At 40.7% G+C, this 17,090-nt stretch overlaps 1 protein-coding gene across 2 annotated transcripts; it reads right to left on the bottom strand.

Annotated features, from left to right (window-relative positions):
• Positions 1 to 10,573: 10,573 nt before the first annotated feature.
• LOC110507199 (rho-related GTP-binding protein RhoG) lies at positions 10,574 to 16,124 on the bottom strand. 2 transcript variants are annotated; one of them, XM_036965162.1, is made up of 3 exons: positions 15,990 to 16,124; positions 14,309 to 14,888; positions 10,574 to 14,277 (listed from the first exon to the last, which is right to left on the bottom strand). In XM_036965162.1, exons 2-3 carry the CDS (start codon positions 14,860 to 14,862, stop codon positions 14,256 to 14,258), a joined length of 576 nt encoding a protein of 191 aa, XP_036821057.1. In that variant the 5' UTR covers positions 14,863 to 14,888; positions 15,990 to 16,124; the 3' UTR covers positions 10,574 to 14,255. The 2 variants fall into 2 exon arrangements, with proteins under 2 accessions (XP_036821057.1, XP_021442767.2); XM_021587092.2 differs by having other exon boundaries at positions 10,574 to 14,888.
• Between the last annotated feature and the right edge of the window lie 966 nt (positions 16,125 to 17,090).

Here is a 17,090-nt window from a genome sequence, read left to right as displayed (position 1 = left end):
CTGTAGAGATGTAGGATCTAAATTTGATCACCCTTTTGCAGGAGAATTGCGGGACATTTAAAACTGTATATTTGAGGTTTAAAAAGGCTTCTGAAGTTTGTCATTTCAAACTTGATTTACCCTAACGAAAAATGTATCAATCCCTACAAAAATGTAAATGAAAGATAATCCACATAATAATTCACATTTCCTGCTGCTGCAGCAGCATTGTTTTTCTGCTGTAGCGAACTTGCTCAAATTAAGATCCGACATCTGTATGACAACTAAATTGTAAAAGTAAACAATAACGACATTTTTAGGTAACATACACACATGAAAAGGGTTTGGAATATCAAATAATTCAATAAAACTGGTGAAATCTTTATTAAATCCCTGTGTTCAGATTAGGCCCTCATGTATAAAAACATGGGAGGTGGATACTGGTCATTACAAACGTATTGCACACACCTGTTTTCTCATTTTGGTTATACGCAATAGGTGTAATAGAGAAAACTTTTTGATACACAATTTCATGTAATACTTCCATAATTTCAACATATTTTCTCCTGTTCCGTACCTAATAAACACAGCCCAGGTCTGAAGTTAGATGGCTTTCCCCATGATCATCAGGCTCATGGAAAACACCATGAAGAAAAAGATCCACATGAAGAATCGGTCCAACACTTTCGCCACCTTCTTCCACTCGCCAGTCCTTGTCGCTGTGGCCCTCGTATCTCTGTAACAGTTGACAGTGTCCTCAATACTTCGGAGGAGCTGCTGCTGCTTCAGGTTCACTGGGTCTTACACACCTCTCTCCTTACTCTGCTGCTTCAGGTTCACTGGGTCTTACACACCTCCTCTCTCCCTCTACTCTGCTGCTTCAGGTTCACTGGGTCTTATACACCTCCTCTCTCCCTCTACTCTGCTGCTTCAGGTTCACTGGGTCTTACACACCTCCTCTCTCCCTCTACTCTGCTGCTTCACGTTCACTGGGTCTTATACACCTCCTCTCTCCTTACTCTGCTGCATCAGGTTCATTGGGTCTTACACACCTCCTCTCTTCCTCTACTCTGCTGCTTCAGGTTCACTGGGTCTTACACACCTCCTCTCTCCTTACTCTGCTGCTTCAGGTTCATTGGGTCTTACACACCTCCTCTCTTCCTCTACTCTGCTGCTTCAGGTTCACTGGGTCTTACACACCTCCTCTCTCCTTACTCTGCTGCTTCAGGTTCACTGGGTCTTACACACCTCCTCTCTCCTTACTCTGCTGCTTCAGGTTCACTGGGTCTTACACACCTCCTCTTTCCTTATTCTGCTGTTTCAGGTTCACTGGGTCTTACACACCTCCTCTCTCCCTCCACTCTGCTGCTTCAGGTTCACTGGGTCTTACACACCTCCTCTCTCCTTACTCTGCTTCTTCAGGTTCACTAGGTCTTACCTGAACGGTGTTATTCCAGTCTGTGAGTGTGACTGGACATATGTGCATGGGATGCGTGAACACAGAGTGAGTTGTTATTGTTGTTTAGCTTGGCTTTGTATATCACTGCGTAGCTATTACAATGTTATATGCTGGCGTTGTTATTAGTATAGGCTACTATTACCTTTAGTGTAATGCCAGGTCACTCTCTTTAATATGTAATAATGATCTGAAGAGCTATCTGTCAAGATGCTACTCTAAACCAGTCATGAAACCATTCAACTCACCATTTGCATGATGTTGAATTAAAAAAAAACACTCATTGCAATTGGACTGTAAGTGTGTGTTGATATAACAAAACACTTAACATAGCATATTTATTTTTTTATTTAACCTTTATTTAACGAAGCAAGTCAGTTAAGAACAAATTCTTATTTACAATGGCAGCCTACACCAGCCAAACGCTGGGCCAATTGTGCGCCACCCTATGGGACTCCCAATCACAGCCGGTTGTGATACAGCCTGGATTAGAACCAGGGTGTCTGTAGTAGCACTGAGCTGCAGTGCCTTAGACAGCTGCGCCACTCAGGATCATTAACTAAATTCAACCGTGGGTCGATTTCTTCTTGAACGGATGGTCAGGTGGCCGGAACATACTGTACTTACAAATAAATTGCAAACTGACAGCAAGAAGCCCAGACAGATATATTGTTTAACAAAAACATAATCATTTCAAACCTTGCTTACATTTGTATATGATCATGTATCTCTTTATTATGCGTGGGAAGAGTTGGGACTAGATTTCTTACATTTCCTGGTGTTTTAACAGTCTTTTATGGCCAACAACGAAAATAAGAACACTTTATTTTATTTTTTTGCTCAGAAAACTCGGGAGGCCAAATAAAACTATCCCCGTGCCAAATTCCGCCCACGGGCCGCAAGTTGGGGAACCATGGCATATACATTCCTAAATATGTACTTTGTGGATTTACCATTTTCAACTGTGCATTGTTCAGCAAAAGAGAGAAACTATAGCCTACCTGAAATAATATTCAAGCAGAGAATTCAACCCAGTGAAGATCGAATTGCAGGTTACAGATTACATTTATCTCGATCCAAAAATATGCCAAATGATCATTTGAATGACAAAGTTGCAAGCATGGATAGCGGTAGACTGCTCTTGTGCTATGACCAAGATGATAGTTGGAGTGCCATGAATACCGAGGTAAAGACAGATTCAGGTTGGAAATTCGACAGATATTTAAATGCCTGTAGTTTTCCTTACATCTACCAACAGCAGATTGGGACCGTCAACATGGTGACAAATCAAAAAATGTAAATGTCAATAGCTCTTTAACCATTAATCCTAAAACTTTCAAAACTGGTTGTTCATCTCACACATTTTTACATTAATTTTTCGAACATTCAAATTTCAATAGCTCCTTGGTCATGTGACCTACTGACTTCAAACAATGTTCAGAATGTACACTCAGTAGGCCTACACATTGCACACCCTTAGTTTGCGCATTTTCATCTCACACGTTTTTACATGAATTTGCTTGCTCTTCCCCCCTGAAGTAAATTGTCACTCACACACCTATTCACTAGGGCCTTCTCCCTGGGGCCTTCCTGACCTCCAGGCAGGCCCCCATTGACCTGGTGACCTCTGACTCCTAGACCTAAAATCCCTGCCCGCCTGCCTGCCCTTTCCCTGGGCCTGAGAGTATATAGCTCACTCCCTGGAGCTACATACTGTACCTCCAGGCCTCCACACCTACTCTCCCTACCTGGTCAACACCCCTCTCCCTTGGCCTTAGAGTATAGCTTACTCCCTGAAATTACTAAGATGTCTATAGTCCTGCTGTCAGGATCCACTTGCACCTGGTAACCCGTAACAGGCTCTCTACATGTGGTAATTCAAAACAGGCTCTGTGCTTGGATCAAGGGCTGACTTTCAATAGATTGCAGCGAGTGAGCTGCTCTGCGACATACGAAACCCTGACCCAGAATCAGGTCGTCTACGAGTGATTTAGCACCAGGTCCCCCACAAACATCCGGTGTGCATCAGGAGAGGGCAGCAACTCATCCAGCCACACCCCAACCCAGTCACGAATGGCCCTACTCTCCTGCCAAAAGAGGCAGGCTCTCCCGGGCCAACTGAAGATATGGTATTTTTACGTTTAGGGAGGTTATGACTTATCATTCACCTCCTGTGTTGTGGGCACCGTCAGTCTGCCACTGCTTGGCATAATTACCTGCATCTTCATCTCCTCCGTGTTCCATTTCCAAGACTCCACTTACAACTCTTTAGCAAGAGAATCAATCATGTCCCTGTTATTAAAAACATAGCATGCAAATACATAGTCTGACTCTCTTCTTGTTTTTGTTTTAGTTTCCCAATGATCTACGTTCCACTAGTGCCTCCATAAGCCTGAGCCCAGAGTGCCATATCTGGCTTTTCTGCATTGGCCTGCACTCTGCTCTCAGGTTCCTGGTGGCAGTGGCATATTTTAACTTCTATATATAAGGGCCTCTTCTCCAGGAGGTACTTGAGAAAACTAATGAGACCATAGGCCTACACATCAGGGGTACTCTGGAGAGAGCAACATTTAGTTGGTGGAACAGTAAACAAAAGGGTTAGGAACCACTGCCCTGCAACATACATTTACAATGATTAATTTGCTGCATGATATACAATTAGGATTTTGAAAGAATTCCTGTTTCTTGCTGTTATAAATAGGGCCCTGAGTTTTTCCGGATACATGGCCCGACCAGGAAAATCTATGGACCCTAGTTATAAACCATAAAACCTGTATCAGTGACTGTTATGACTAATACAGTTGTACAGTATGCTTTTAGCTTTTATGCCCTTCTTTGTCCCATAGTTGTTCATAAGGAAGGTTTGTCCTGTTCATTGCCAGTTATCCACATGGTGTTAACTTCTCGGCTGTGTCTGGTTATAAATAAGTGCTCACTGATTCCTGAGGTAAGGCATCGTTCCTTCCCTTCAGCCCTGTACTTGACCAGGAAATGTAGAAAGTGAATGAAAGACAGAATTGTAAAGTGAAGATAGTTATTCATTCAACTGAATGACGAAGTGAACTAGCTCTAAAATTGCAGGTTGTGCTCATTTGGTGGTATGATGCAGTTTCCTGGTGAATCAGACAGTATAGTGAAGGTCCTGTGTTAGTAGAGGGGCTTTTGGTGACTTAATTGTCTCCAATATCGACAAAGTTGACACTAGAGCCCTCTAGAGTAAAAACCAATTGCTGCAGCCTAATGAAACTGCATTGTCAAGTGCAGTTCAAAGATGTGGTAGATTCTCAAATGTTTTTTCTCGACTCCTCGCGTCTTCTCTTCCATCCACGCCTCATCTCCTTTTGAAAAAAGTCAAAGGTAAACGAGGAGAGGAGGAAATATGGAAACAAATGCACTTGAATGAAATGAAACTCTCCTTCTCCACTAGCACATCATTTGCAAATTACATTTACAGGGGTGGAATCCAAAAATTATTTAGCTAGTTGTGTGTGACATTTTACAGGTAAAACGGTAAGAAGTGTATCATTTTTAAATGTTTGTTTCTTATTTGAGAAAACAACAGCTGATTCAAGGGGGGTGTGGCAGATTTCGAAACACTTTGCACTACACATGAGTATCCTCGACTGTAGGAGGCAATTGAGGAGAGGAGAGGAGCAAACTCTTCCCGTTCACCTATTAACGAATTGACACTCTCTTAAACATGGTGACTACCTATCAATTTGCGGGTCATGGAGGAGAGGAGGACGGAGGAGTCGAAGAGAGACGACAGACTTTACCTAATTGAGAAGCTCCCTGTTTCCTTTCCTTACACTCACACTGATGCAAACTACTGCCAATCTATTGGATTTAGCAATGTCAATTGTTTTAGCTAAAAAAAAATTACAATCTTATTTATAGAATCTCTCATTTTCAGTTTCTTACTATATTGTTGATGGACTTGGACCACTGTTATTCTGTGTTAGGACTCTAGGAGAAAGAGCAGCATTTTTATCCCAACTAGATCAGTGGTACAGGGCGTTACTGAGGGCCTGTTGAGTCAGACTTGGAAGAAGCCCCTGGCTGTGTTCACCCTGTCAGGACCTGGGCCTCTGTCCTGGAGGAACAGCTGTTTCCTGACTCAGTCTGGGGCTGTGACCAACACACCCCTCCACACCACACACAATTCACTGGGAGTGTAGAGTGTCATGTTCACCAAACGTGCACACACACACATTTTGGCAAGCACAAAGACATTAACCTTGCTCGCACTTGGCTTGCACTCTTACACTGATATTTATGGCATATAGAATATTCTTGCTGAGCGTGAGGACCAGTATCTTTAGCTAACATTCCACTCCTTGCCACTTGTTGATATTGCCAAAGAGATTGTCAATGTAGGCAGCAGCCTTCTGAGTTAGTGATGGCTGTTTAGCAGTCTGATGGCCTTGAGATAGAAGCTGTTTTTCAGTCTCTCGGTGCCATCTTCAGATATGAACATTCTATCATTAATGAGCTCGAGGTGAACAGATGAGGTGATCCTGTTTGATAACCCTCACAGCTATCCCCCAATGCAAATAGTACACCTCATAACTAACTTAATTTTCAAACGAAATACATACTGCAATTCCAAACACAAAACCTATTTGCTTTGATTTTAAGCATCAAAATATAAAAACTTGCCTAGCTAACAGCTAAATGTTTGTTTTTGATTCTAATTATATATTTTTCTAGGATCCACATGTGTCATGGAAAATATGAATGTTAATTCCAACAAACAATAAGCAACTCTGCTGAAATCCAGTTTCATTGAGCACTCTTGGTCGTGATTTTAAACCTAACCCTGAAATTAGCCACACTGATAACCGTATGTTTAACCCTAACCTTAATTTAAGACTCAAAGCATATTTTTCTTTGAATTCATTTTTACGCTATATTTTTACGCTATAGCCAAAGTTGACTTTGTGGCTGTGTTAACTAGTGGACTATGGCAATTACATGTCGTGGCAAGGAGTGGAATGTTAGCTAAAAAGACTGGTACCCATAAGGGCTGCTGGATATCGTTTGGAGATGACACTCCTCATACAGAAGTATTAGGCTGCCACTACTGTATGTCATACATGTTTTATGGACAATTGCCATTGGATAATAGTTTGATATAGAGCTTGTAATCGTTTTTCATGATAACCTACTGTGGCCATTTTAGGGTAGGACCAGTAAATCATGTTGCTTGAGACACAGTGATCTGCAATATAAATAGTATTTGTGGAAGGATGTGGCAGAAACTGTTTTTACAGCAGCTGCAATGTGTTACTTGATGTCTCATCTCGACAGTTTCTCAGAGGGCTTAATTAAGCAGGTTCATTGTGTTCCTCATCAAGTAATACTAGCTAAATTAAATGTTTTATTTCTTCAAGTTATAAAGTAGGAAATTACAATCGCATAGTACAATTACACTGTAGTTGAGTCTAGCAAAAACCAAGCCATGAGGTCAAAGGAATTGTCTGTAGAGCTCCAAGACTTTTTCCAAGGATTTTGTCGCGGCACAGATCTGGGGAAGGGTACCAAAACATGTCATATCAAATCAAATTGTATTGGTTACATAGCAGATGTTAATGCGAGTGTAGTGAAATGCTTGTGTTTCTAGTTCCGACAGTGCAGTAATATCTAACAAGTAATCTAACAATTCCCCAACATCTACCTAATACAAACAAACCTGAAGGAGTGAATGAGAATATGTACATTTAAATATATGGATTAGCGATGGCCGAGTGGCATAGGCAAGGTGCAATAGATGGTATAAAATACAGTATATAAGTAATGTAAGATATGTAAACATTATTCAAGTGGTATTATTTAAAGTGGCATTGTTTAAAGTGACTAGTGATCCATTTATTAAAGTGCCCAGGGATTGGGTCTCAATGTAGGCAGCAGCCTTCTGAGTTAGTGATTGCTGTTTAACAGTCTGATGGCCTTGAGATAGAAGCTGTTTTTCAGTCTCTCGGTCCCAGCTTTGATGCACCTGTACTAACCTGGCCTTCTGGATGGTAGCGGTGTGAACAGTGGGAAAAATGAAGGGGTCTGAATACTTTCCAAAAGCACTATATATTTATTAGCTCACCTTAACTGACAGCTCTATGAAACGCCCATGTCAAGCAACTTGTATCCAGCGGACAGTGTTGCAATAAAATCCTCTCAAGCAAATTTGGTGATACACAAAGCAACTCAAACATCCTTTTTTAAATTTGAGCCTACAGCTTGGCATGTATCTTGTGATGCGGTTCACAGCAGCACTGACGGATGTGTTGACTTGACAACTGCGTCAGGGTTTTGAACAACCCTTCCCCCCTTTTGGCTGGCGGAAGACCTAGCTAGCCAGTAACTAGCTAACATCAGACACAGATGACGACCTGGCTAGCCACTATAGCTAACATCAGACACAGATGAAGACCTGGCTAGCCACTATAGCTAACACCAGACACAGATGAAGACCTGGCTAGCCAGTAACTAGCTAACATCAGACACAGATGACGACCTGGCTAGCCACTATAGCTAACATCAAACACAGATGAAATGGGAAACATATAAGTATCTTTGCCATAGAGGAATAGGGCAAACTTTTAATTATATTTGCTGACATTCTACAGTCACATTTTGGCACCAGTAGACTAGTTATCTAGCTATATAAACCACGCCCCCCACGCCCCTCACACCTTCTCCGATGCTGGTTACAAGGGGGTCACTTTTTAAATTAGGTAACAGAATATCATGTTACCATTGGTGTATTACAATTAGAGGTAAGGTGTTTGACATGGGGGAGGGGGCCAGTAACTTTATGATCATACTTTGGTGATCATACTTTGAACTGGTTTCCTTCAAACATCATCCAATTTCTTGACAAAGATTATTTAATAAGCATTAGATACAAAATCCTATTTTGCTTTTACATTTTTTGTTAAAGTGTTAGTCTCCTGTCTTTCTTAACCTCTACAGGCTACACTTTTTTCACCCTCTTCGAGTATTGTGTGGTGTTCTCCAACATGTCCTTCCACCTAACAGCCTTCTGGGACTTTAAGAGCAGAGAGATGGTGGTCGTCTCCCAGAGGAGTGCAAATACTTGGGACTTGGGCAACAGAGGGTCAGGGGAAAAGGGGTTCAACCACTCAGGACACACCTAGCAGAGATGACAAGGTCACTCAGGAGGAGGAGCAGGAAGAGAGCACCTTCTCCCATGTATTTACATGATGGTGGATGTCATAACTGTAAATAATAATTTTATTTATCTGGACTGCAACCTATAATTCAATCCCACTGTACCAACATGTTGATAATGTTGATATTTAACATACTATATGATAAATGACACACTTAGAGTGCTCTATGATCTGGGACAGTGGGGCCACCTTGACTTATGAGTATGTCCATATGTAGTCATGCTCACATGTCTATTACTTGTCACTTGTGAAATTTCAGAGGCCCAGCCAATGAGAATACATTTTTCCCCACAGAAGGGCTTTATTACAGACAGAAATAATCCTCAGTTTCTTCAGCTGTCCAGGTGGCTGGTCTAAGACGATCCCGCAGGTGAAGAAGCCGGATGTGGAGGTCCTGGGTTGGCGTGGTTACACGTGGTCTACTGTTGTGAGGCCAGTTGGAAGTACTGCCAAATTCTCTAAAATGACATTGGAGGCGGCTTATGGTAGGGTAATTAATATTAAATTATCTGGCAACAGCTCTGGTGGATATTTCTGCTGTCAGCATGGCAATTGCACGCTCCCTCAACTTCAGACATCTGTGGCATTGTGTCGTATGACAAAACTGCACATTTTGGAGTGGCCTTTTACTGTCCCCAGCACAAGGTGCACCTGTGTAATGGTCATTCTGTTTAATCAGCTTCTTGATATACCACACCTGTCAAGTGGATAGATTATCTTGGCAAAAGAGAAATTCTCACTAACAGGGATAGATTCAAATTTGTTCACAACATTTGAGAGAAATAAGCTTTTTGTGCATATGGAACCTTTCTGGGATCTTTTATTTCAGCTCATGTTGCATTTATATTTTTGTTCAGTATATATTCTCAGGCAGAGAGAGACATCTTAACCTCTAGTGACACCCCATCCCGTGAAGGGGACCGTTGTCATCATCTGACACTAATTAGCATAACGCAACGGACATAAATCTTCCTAGAAAATATTAATATTCATGAAAATCACAAGTGAAATATATTGGAACACAGCTTAGCCTTTTGTTAATCACCCTGTCATCTCAGATTTTCAAAATATGCTTTACAGCCAAAGCTAGACAAGCATTTGTGTAAGTTTATCGATAGCCTAGCATAGCATTATGCCTTGCTAGCAGCAGGCAACCTTGTCACGAAAATCAGAAAAGCAATCAAATTAAATTGTTTACCTTTGAACTTCGGATGTTTTCACTCACGAGACTCCCAGGTAGATAGCCAAAGTAATTTTTTTCCCAAAATATAATTTTTGTAGGCGAAATAGCTCCGTTTGTTCTTCACGTTTGGCTGAGAAATCAACCGAAAATGCCGAAAAATATTCCAAATTAGCTCCATAATATCGACAGAAACATGGCAAACGTTGTTTATAATCAATCCTCAAGGTGTTTTTCAAATATCTATATTCGATAATATATCAAACGGGACAATTGGTTTCTCAGTAGAAGCGATTGGAATAATGGCTACCTCTGTATTTTACGCAAGAATTTCTCTGGGAGCATCAGGTGACCACTTGCGCAATGAAGCCGCCTACGGGTATTCTTCAACATAAATGGTAAAACTACCTCACAATGCTGTAGACACCTTGGGGAATACGTAGAAAGTGTAATCTGGTTGATAGGGCATTCACAGCTCAATAGGGACGCATCGGAACGCAGGGCTTTCAAAAGATGAGTCACTTCCGGATTGGATTTTTCTCAGGCTTTCGCCTGTAACATCAGTTCTGTTATACTCACAGACAATATTTTTACAGTTTTGGAAACTTTAGAGTGTTTTCTATCCTAAGCTGTCAATTATATGCATATTCTAGCATCTTGTCCTGACAAAATATCCTGTTTAATTTGGGAACATTATTTTTCCAAAAATGAAAATACTGCCCCCTAGTACCAACAGGTTATAAAGGTAATAATAGCCTAATAGTGATATTTTTTGCGAAAACATTTAGCTTTATTAAACAATTATTTCGGAAATGTTGAGTTCCACCATTACATGCTTAGTGAGTCAGTCAGTCAGTCAGTGAGGTCCACAACCTAAATTAAGGAAGTTACAAATAAATGTTCTTCCTCATTTGTAGAGAGAGAGTGAGAGAGAGAGAGAGAGAGAGAGAGAGAGAGAGAGAGAGACTAGTAGATTGGGGTGTTGTATACAGTAACAATATATACTGTACTAAAACAGTAAGGAGATCTATCTGTATGTCCCTCTACTGTTCTCACACAAAGAGTTGTCTGTGTATCCAGCACCCAGAGCAGAGGCCTTATTTCACTGTCAAATGAGTCCAGTGGCCTGAAGTATGGGAGAGGACAGTGATGTTTGGGCATCACATGAAAACACATCTTTCACAACTCTGTAACAGCCAGCTGGATAATTTCACTTCCATTCTCAGGCAAATCAGGGACTTTATCGTTGTTCAGCAGCTGGTTCTATGACATCCCATGCCTCCCTTGGAAAGGTATCGGTATTCTTGAAGTATCAATTTAATTTGATGCATTGATCAATGGGTTTGTTTCTTTCAGTTTGAGACACATTTATTTGATGTTGCTTAAGATAAGAATAAAGATATGTCACATTAATCTACACTACAGTTTGTACACAATTTCCATCTCTCATTTATAACAGTAGATGTAATAATAATCATTTGGTCGGTGCTTATATTTGTCCTATTCCACACATGTATGTATTAATAAGCATGTGTGAATTGGAAATGTGTTTTTTGCATATCCGAACTCTCCCGGAGAAACCCTCGGAGAGTGGGGTCACGGCCAGGCCTTCTCAACATAGTTACACAACCTTAAAACAACCCAACATAACAAAATAGACGGCAAGCTATGGACTTTCAGAGGGAAGTTACAAACAGGTTCCCTTTTTTGATCTCTCTCTCTCTCTCAAACACACACTGACTAATGACCGCAATAGGAAAATCAGCCTATGCATTTCTTATCAAAGACCTCTCTGCATTTCCTCTTTTGTGTCCAGTATTCAACACAATCAGACAGCACTAACTTGGTGGCGTGATAGTCACACACAGCACACAAAAAAACTGATGGTGTAGAAAAACCTTCTTCTATGTTAGCTTAAAAAAATATATGTTTTAAACCCACTATACAGTACATTGTAAAACAAATATAATGGGAGAGTTGGTATGTAGCCCTTTCCTGCAGTCAAAGGACATAGTGGCTTCATGGGTGGAATGATATTAATATTTTTCATAATTAATAAACATTCTTTTTTTTTTTAAAGTTGCCATTATTTTAAAAAAGCAGCCGGAAATCCAGTGTTTCTATGTCAAACGGTTTTGTTATATTTCAGTCTTCTGTGATATAACGTTATAACGTTTAAAATAGGATGCAAACTCAAAATTGAATACATTTCAACTCTATATCGGACATGGTACAGGCGTCTTCTTTTTTTAAGCCCGTAGGTCTATACTTTTGTTTCAAAGTAGATTTGTTTAAGACTACTAAGAAACATTGTGTGATCCTGTTTTCGCCCACTGCAGTAAATTAAATTTCTGATATTATATTTTTACACGTGCATTATTTAATTACTTTTGTAAAGGCCATACATGTCCAAATTTGACAATTATTCAAACACAGATACATGAGAGAATGTATCTCCCATCAAGTCTCAGGCTTTGTTTGTCAATTGCTTTAAAGGAAGAGGGCAAAATAATGGATATACAAAAGCAAGGATTCTGACAGACAAAGTTTGAGCAAGGCCCTTCTCGCCTACCTAACATTGGGTCAGTTTTGAAGCATGCATCTTGAGCCAATGCCTCAAAGATCCCCTTTTTTCTTAATGAAGTCTTGATATCACAGTGTTTGTTAATGGCAGTACAACAAAAACATATTTAACAATAAAATCAACTCAAATGTTTAACAGACATTAAATTAATTAATATTGTTCTATTGGATATGCATCTGTGATAGTATCTCTACTGCCTTTACAATAGCACACAGGGTTTCATACTGCCTTAATAATAGCACACTCTTTATAGCACACAAAGCCTGCATGGTAGAGTAGGTCAGGGCGTGACTAGGGGTTTTAGTCTAGTTTATTATTTATATGTGTGGTTCTAGGTTTAATTTTCTATGTTGGTGTTTGTGTATGATTCCCAATTAGAGGCAGCTGTTAATCGTTGTCTCTAATTGGGGATCATACTTAAGTGGCATTTTTCCACCTGTGGGTTATGGGATATTGTTTATGTTTCTGTGTTTTAAGTTGGTGCACGTAGCATGTCGTTGGTCACGTTTCGTTGTTTGTGTCTTTATTTGTTTTGTTTTTTCACTTTAATAAATGATGTGGAAACCATATCGCGCTGCAGCTTGGTCTGACCATTATTACGACGAACGTGACACACACAGGGTTTCCTACTGCCTTTACAATAGCACACAGGATTTCTACTGCCTTTATAATAGAACACAGGGTTTCCTACTGCCTTTACAATAGCACACAGGGTTTCCTACTGCCTTTATAATAGAACACAGAATTTCCTACTGCCTTTACAATAGCACACAGGGTTTCCTACTGCCTTTACAATAGCACACAGGGTTTCCTACTGCCTTTACAATAGTACACTGGGTTTCTACTGCCTTTATAATAGCACACAGGGTTTCCTACTGCCTTTACAATAGCACACAGGGTTTCCTACTGCCTTTACAATAGCACACAGGGGTTTCTACTGCCTTTACAATAGTACACAGGGTTTCTACTGCCTTTACAATAGTACACAGGGTTACTACTGCCTTTACAATAGCACACAGGATTTCCTACTGCCTTTACAATAGCACACAGGGTTTCCTACTGCCTTTACAATAGTACACTGGGTTTCTACTGCCTTTATAATAGCACACAGGGTTTCCTACTGCCTTTACAATAGCACACAGGGTTTCCTACTGCCTTTACAATAGTACACTGGGTTTCTACTGCCTTTATAATAGCACACAGGGTTTCCTACTGCCTTTACAATAGCACACAGGGTTTCCTACTGCCTTTACAATAGCACACAGGGGTTTCTACTGCCTTTACAATAGTACACAGGGTTTCTACTGCCTTTACAATAGTACACAGGGTTACTACTGCCTTTACAATAGCACACAGGATTTCCTACTGCCTTTACAATAGTACACAGGGTTTCTACTGCCTTTATAATAGCACACCGGGTTTCCTACTGCCTTTACAATAGCACACAGGGTTATCTACTGCCTTTACAATAGCACACAGTGTTTCCTACTGCCTTTACAGTAGCACACAGGGTTTTCTACTGCCTTTACAATAGCACACAGGGTTTCCTACTGGCTTTACAATAGCACACAGGGTTTTCTACTGCCTTTACAATAGCAAACAGGGTTTTCTACTGCCTTTATAATAGCACACAGGGTTTCCTACTGCCTTTATAATAGCACACAGGGTTTCCTACTGCCTTTATAATAGCACACAGGGTTTCCTACTGCCTTTATAATAGCACACAGGGTTTCCTACTGCCTTTAAAATAGCACACAGGGTTTCCTACTGACTTTATAATAGCACACAGGGTTTCCTACTGCCTTTATAATAGCACACAGGGTTTCCTACTGCCTTTATAATAGCACACAGGGTTTCCTACTGCCTTTATAATAGCACACAGGGTTTCCTACTGCCTTTATAATAGCACACAGGGTTTCTTGGTGGCGACAGGTTGTGGGTTGAGAAAGGCTCGCACACCCTCAGCGAACACTTCTTTGATTCCATCTTGGTTGAGGGCAGAGCATTCGAGGTACTTGATGGCTTGGATCTGCCTGGCCAGGGCGGTGCCCTGCTGTTGGGTGATGGTCATCTGGTTCTGATCCTTTAGCTTCTTCAACACCTCCGGGTCATTACGCAGGTCCTTCTTGGTGCCCACCAGCAGAATGGGCGTATTGGGACAGTGGTGGGTGACCTCTGGGTGCCACTTGTGCTTGATGTTCTCAAAGGAGGGGGGGCTGGCAATGGAGAAGCAGATGACAAACACGTTGGTCTGGGGGTAGGAGAGGGTGCGCAGGCGGTCGTACTCCTCCTGGCCTGCTGTGTCCCACAGGTTGAGGCTAATAGTCCTGCTGTCCACAGTCACCTGGGCGCTGTAGTTGTCAAACACAGTGGGGATGTACTCCTTGGGGAAGGCGTTGGTGGTGTAGGAGATAAGGAGGCAGGTCTTCCCCACTGCACCGTCTCCTACCACCACACACTTGATGCTCTGCATTCTGGCCCCTTCACTGTCTCAGACACCTGGACATGAGAAATGCACTTTATGCTACAATGTTCAGATGCACTTTACACCAAAAGAGACACTGGCTAGGGCCCAACAAATGTAAACTGTTGAAAAGTAAGGTTTGTGGTTTAAATTGCTCTGACACTTTATCAGATATGAACATCACTTTCACACCCTAGATATCACAGTACAGTTTGACACTTTCTATTCATTTCCGTCTTTATTGATCTATTTTCTTTCATTTCAACTTGAAAACAATGTTTATCTGTGGGCCTACTTAATTTATAGTTACAGTACAGAAGGCCTATGTTCCCCAAGAATTCAAGTGAGAAAACCGAAACTACAAAATATGGGTGGAGACTGGATAGTATGAAATACATGCAGTAATTGTAATTCATTGTGAGAGAGGAGAGCTGGACTCTTCCCACTACTTTATGAGAATGTTGGAGAAAATGTGAATATAGCTCAACCCAGCCTACAGGGACCTGAGACTGGGAGCACTGAAATGTACTGCTCTGCACACTGACTGGGGATATTATTTCAAATCCAATAAACCTTTGTATTCATATCACCACTACCACATACCATTGGCCTATACACTGAATATCTATGATAGGTGCATTTCACAGTGTAGGCCATCAACAAGGCCATAGCGTTCTGATCACATCTTTTTCTAATATAATTCACCTAGATTATTAAGCTACAATTAAGAAAAGCGCTATGTGTAAATAGGAAATAATAGTACCCCTGAAATTAGAAAATATTTCAACATGAATTACAGTGAATGTTCTTCACCACCATCATCATCATCATTTCATAGAAAAAGAGCCAAATATAATCACTAGAGACAGTTATAACTTTGAGCAGGCTAAATTAAACACAAAATAACTGTCACAAATAAGTATTACAATAGTGGATTTTAACATTGCTTGCCTATGGTAGGCCTGCAGTGTTTTGATATAGAATAGCACCTTTGGAAATTATAACAGCAGTAGGCTACCTCACTTTATGTTGCGTCACTCAAGTGCTTCCGTAAGATTGTGTTCTCAGTCTACATATCTATTATACAGAAGTAGCACATAAAAAACATGTAAAGGTTAAAAACAAGTCAGACTCACCAAACATACTATCTTCAGTGGCAGGGTTTGTATGAACATATAGCCTACAATCTGTCTGAGAGCGTCAAAGTAGTCAAGCAAAGTGTTGCTGTAGTGGAGGAAGTGTGAGTGTTCGCTGAACAGGAAGCTGCTCGAGCAATAATAGCACTGTGAGGAAGTTTGTCTTCTCACCATGACAGCCTGAGCTATTGTTTTAAATAAATGTTGCTGGTAGAATATTAAACAGCATTTTTACATAGAATTGTTACCCAATGAATTACCTTATTTGACATTCAAATGTACAGAATAAGAATAACCACATCGTCGTTAGAGGCCCATTGCAGTCTAAATTAGTTTTTCCTGTGTGTTTTATCATCTTGTACAACAGCTGATGAAACTAGCACTGCAAACGTGTGATTTTTTCTTATCAGTGTTATTCCTGATAATAGTTCCTGGTTGAAAATACAATCTACACAGGACCTTCTAATCAGTAGGTTTGCATGGGTGGGGATTTCTACTTGCCTGGTGATATCTCCGGTCTGTAAATTGGTTAATAGACAAGTAACAGAGAGTTCCGAACCTCTCTGCCAATAACAGCTAGTTTTCAGACCACTCCCAGACGGTCCTAGCAAAATTATTGCTTGAGAATTTTTTTGTTGCTAAAAGGCTATTTTAAAAAAAAAATATGGTGAACTATTACAGTAAGGTGCTTAATTGTTACCCAGAAATGATTTTATATTGATATACATGTGGTTGCGTTGGGCATTTCAAACTGAGAATTTGAGGAAGTATCATTCATCAGCTTATGATATATTATCAGATCAAGGTGTATCATGCAGCTGTATTATAAACAGTTTGGATTTAGCATGATAAGGCCTACTGGCTACCCCAGTTAGGCTCAGATTTGTTCTGATGGGGGTATTAAGATCATCAGAAGATGTACCACCCCCACCTGATGGTATGTCTCCCTACTGTTTTACTGTTAGCGTTGTGTAGCCCACAGCCTCAAGGTGGCATGCTTGAGCTTAGTTGTGTGGAACTGGTGAGTCGATGAGCCACACCGTTCGTATGTTGTAATAGCCTACATCCACACACCTTTAGGTGGAAGTATAATGTCACAAT

This window comes from Oncorhynchus mykiss, chromosome 27 (genome assembly GCF_013265735.2).
Source record: "Oncorhynchus mykiss isolate Arlee chromosome 27, USDA_OmykA_1.1, whole genome shotgun sequence".
NCBI lineage: Eukaryota > Metazoa > Chordata > Actinopteri > Salmoniformes > Salmonidae > Oncorhynchus > Oncorhynchus mykiss.
This window is presented reverse-complemented; position numbering and strand designations above follow the sequence as displayed.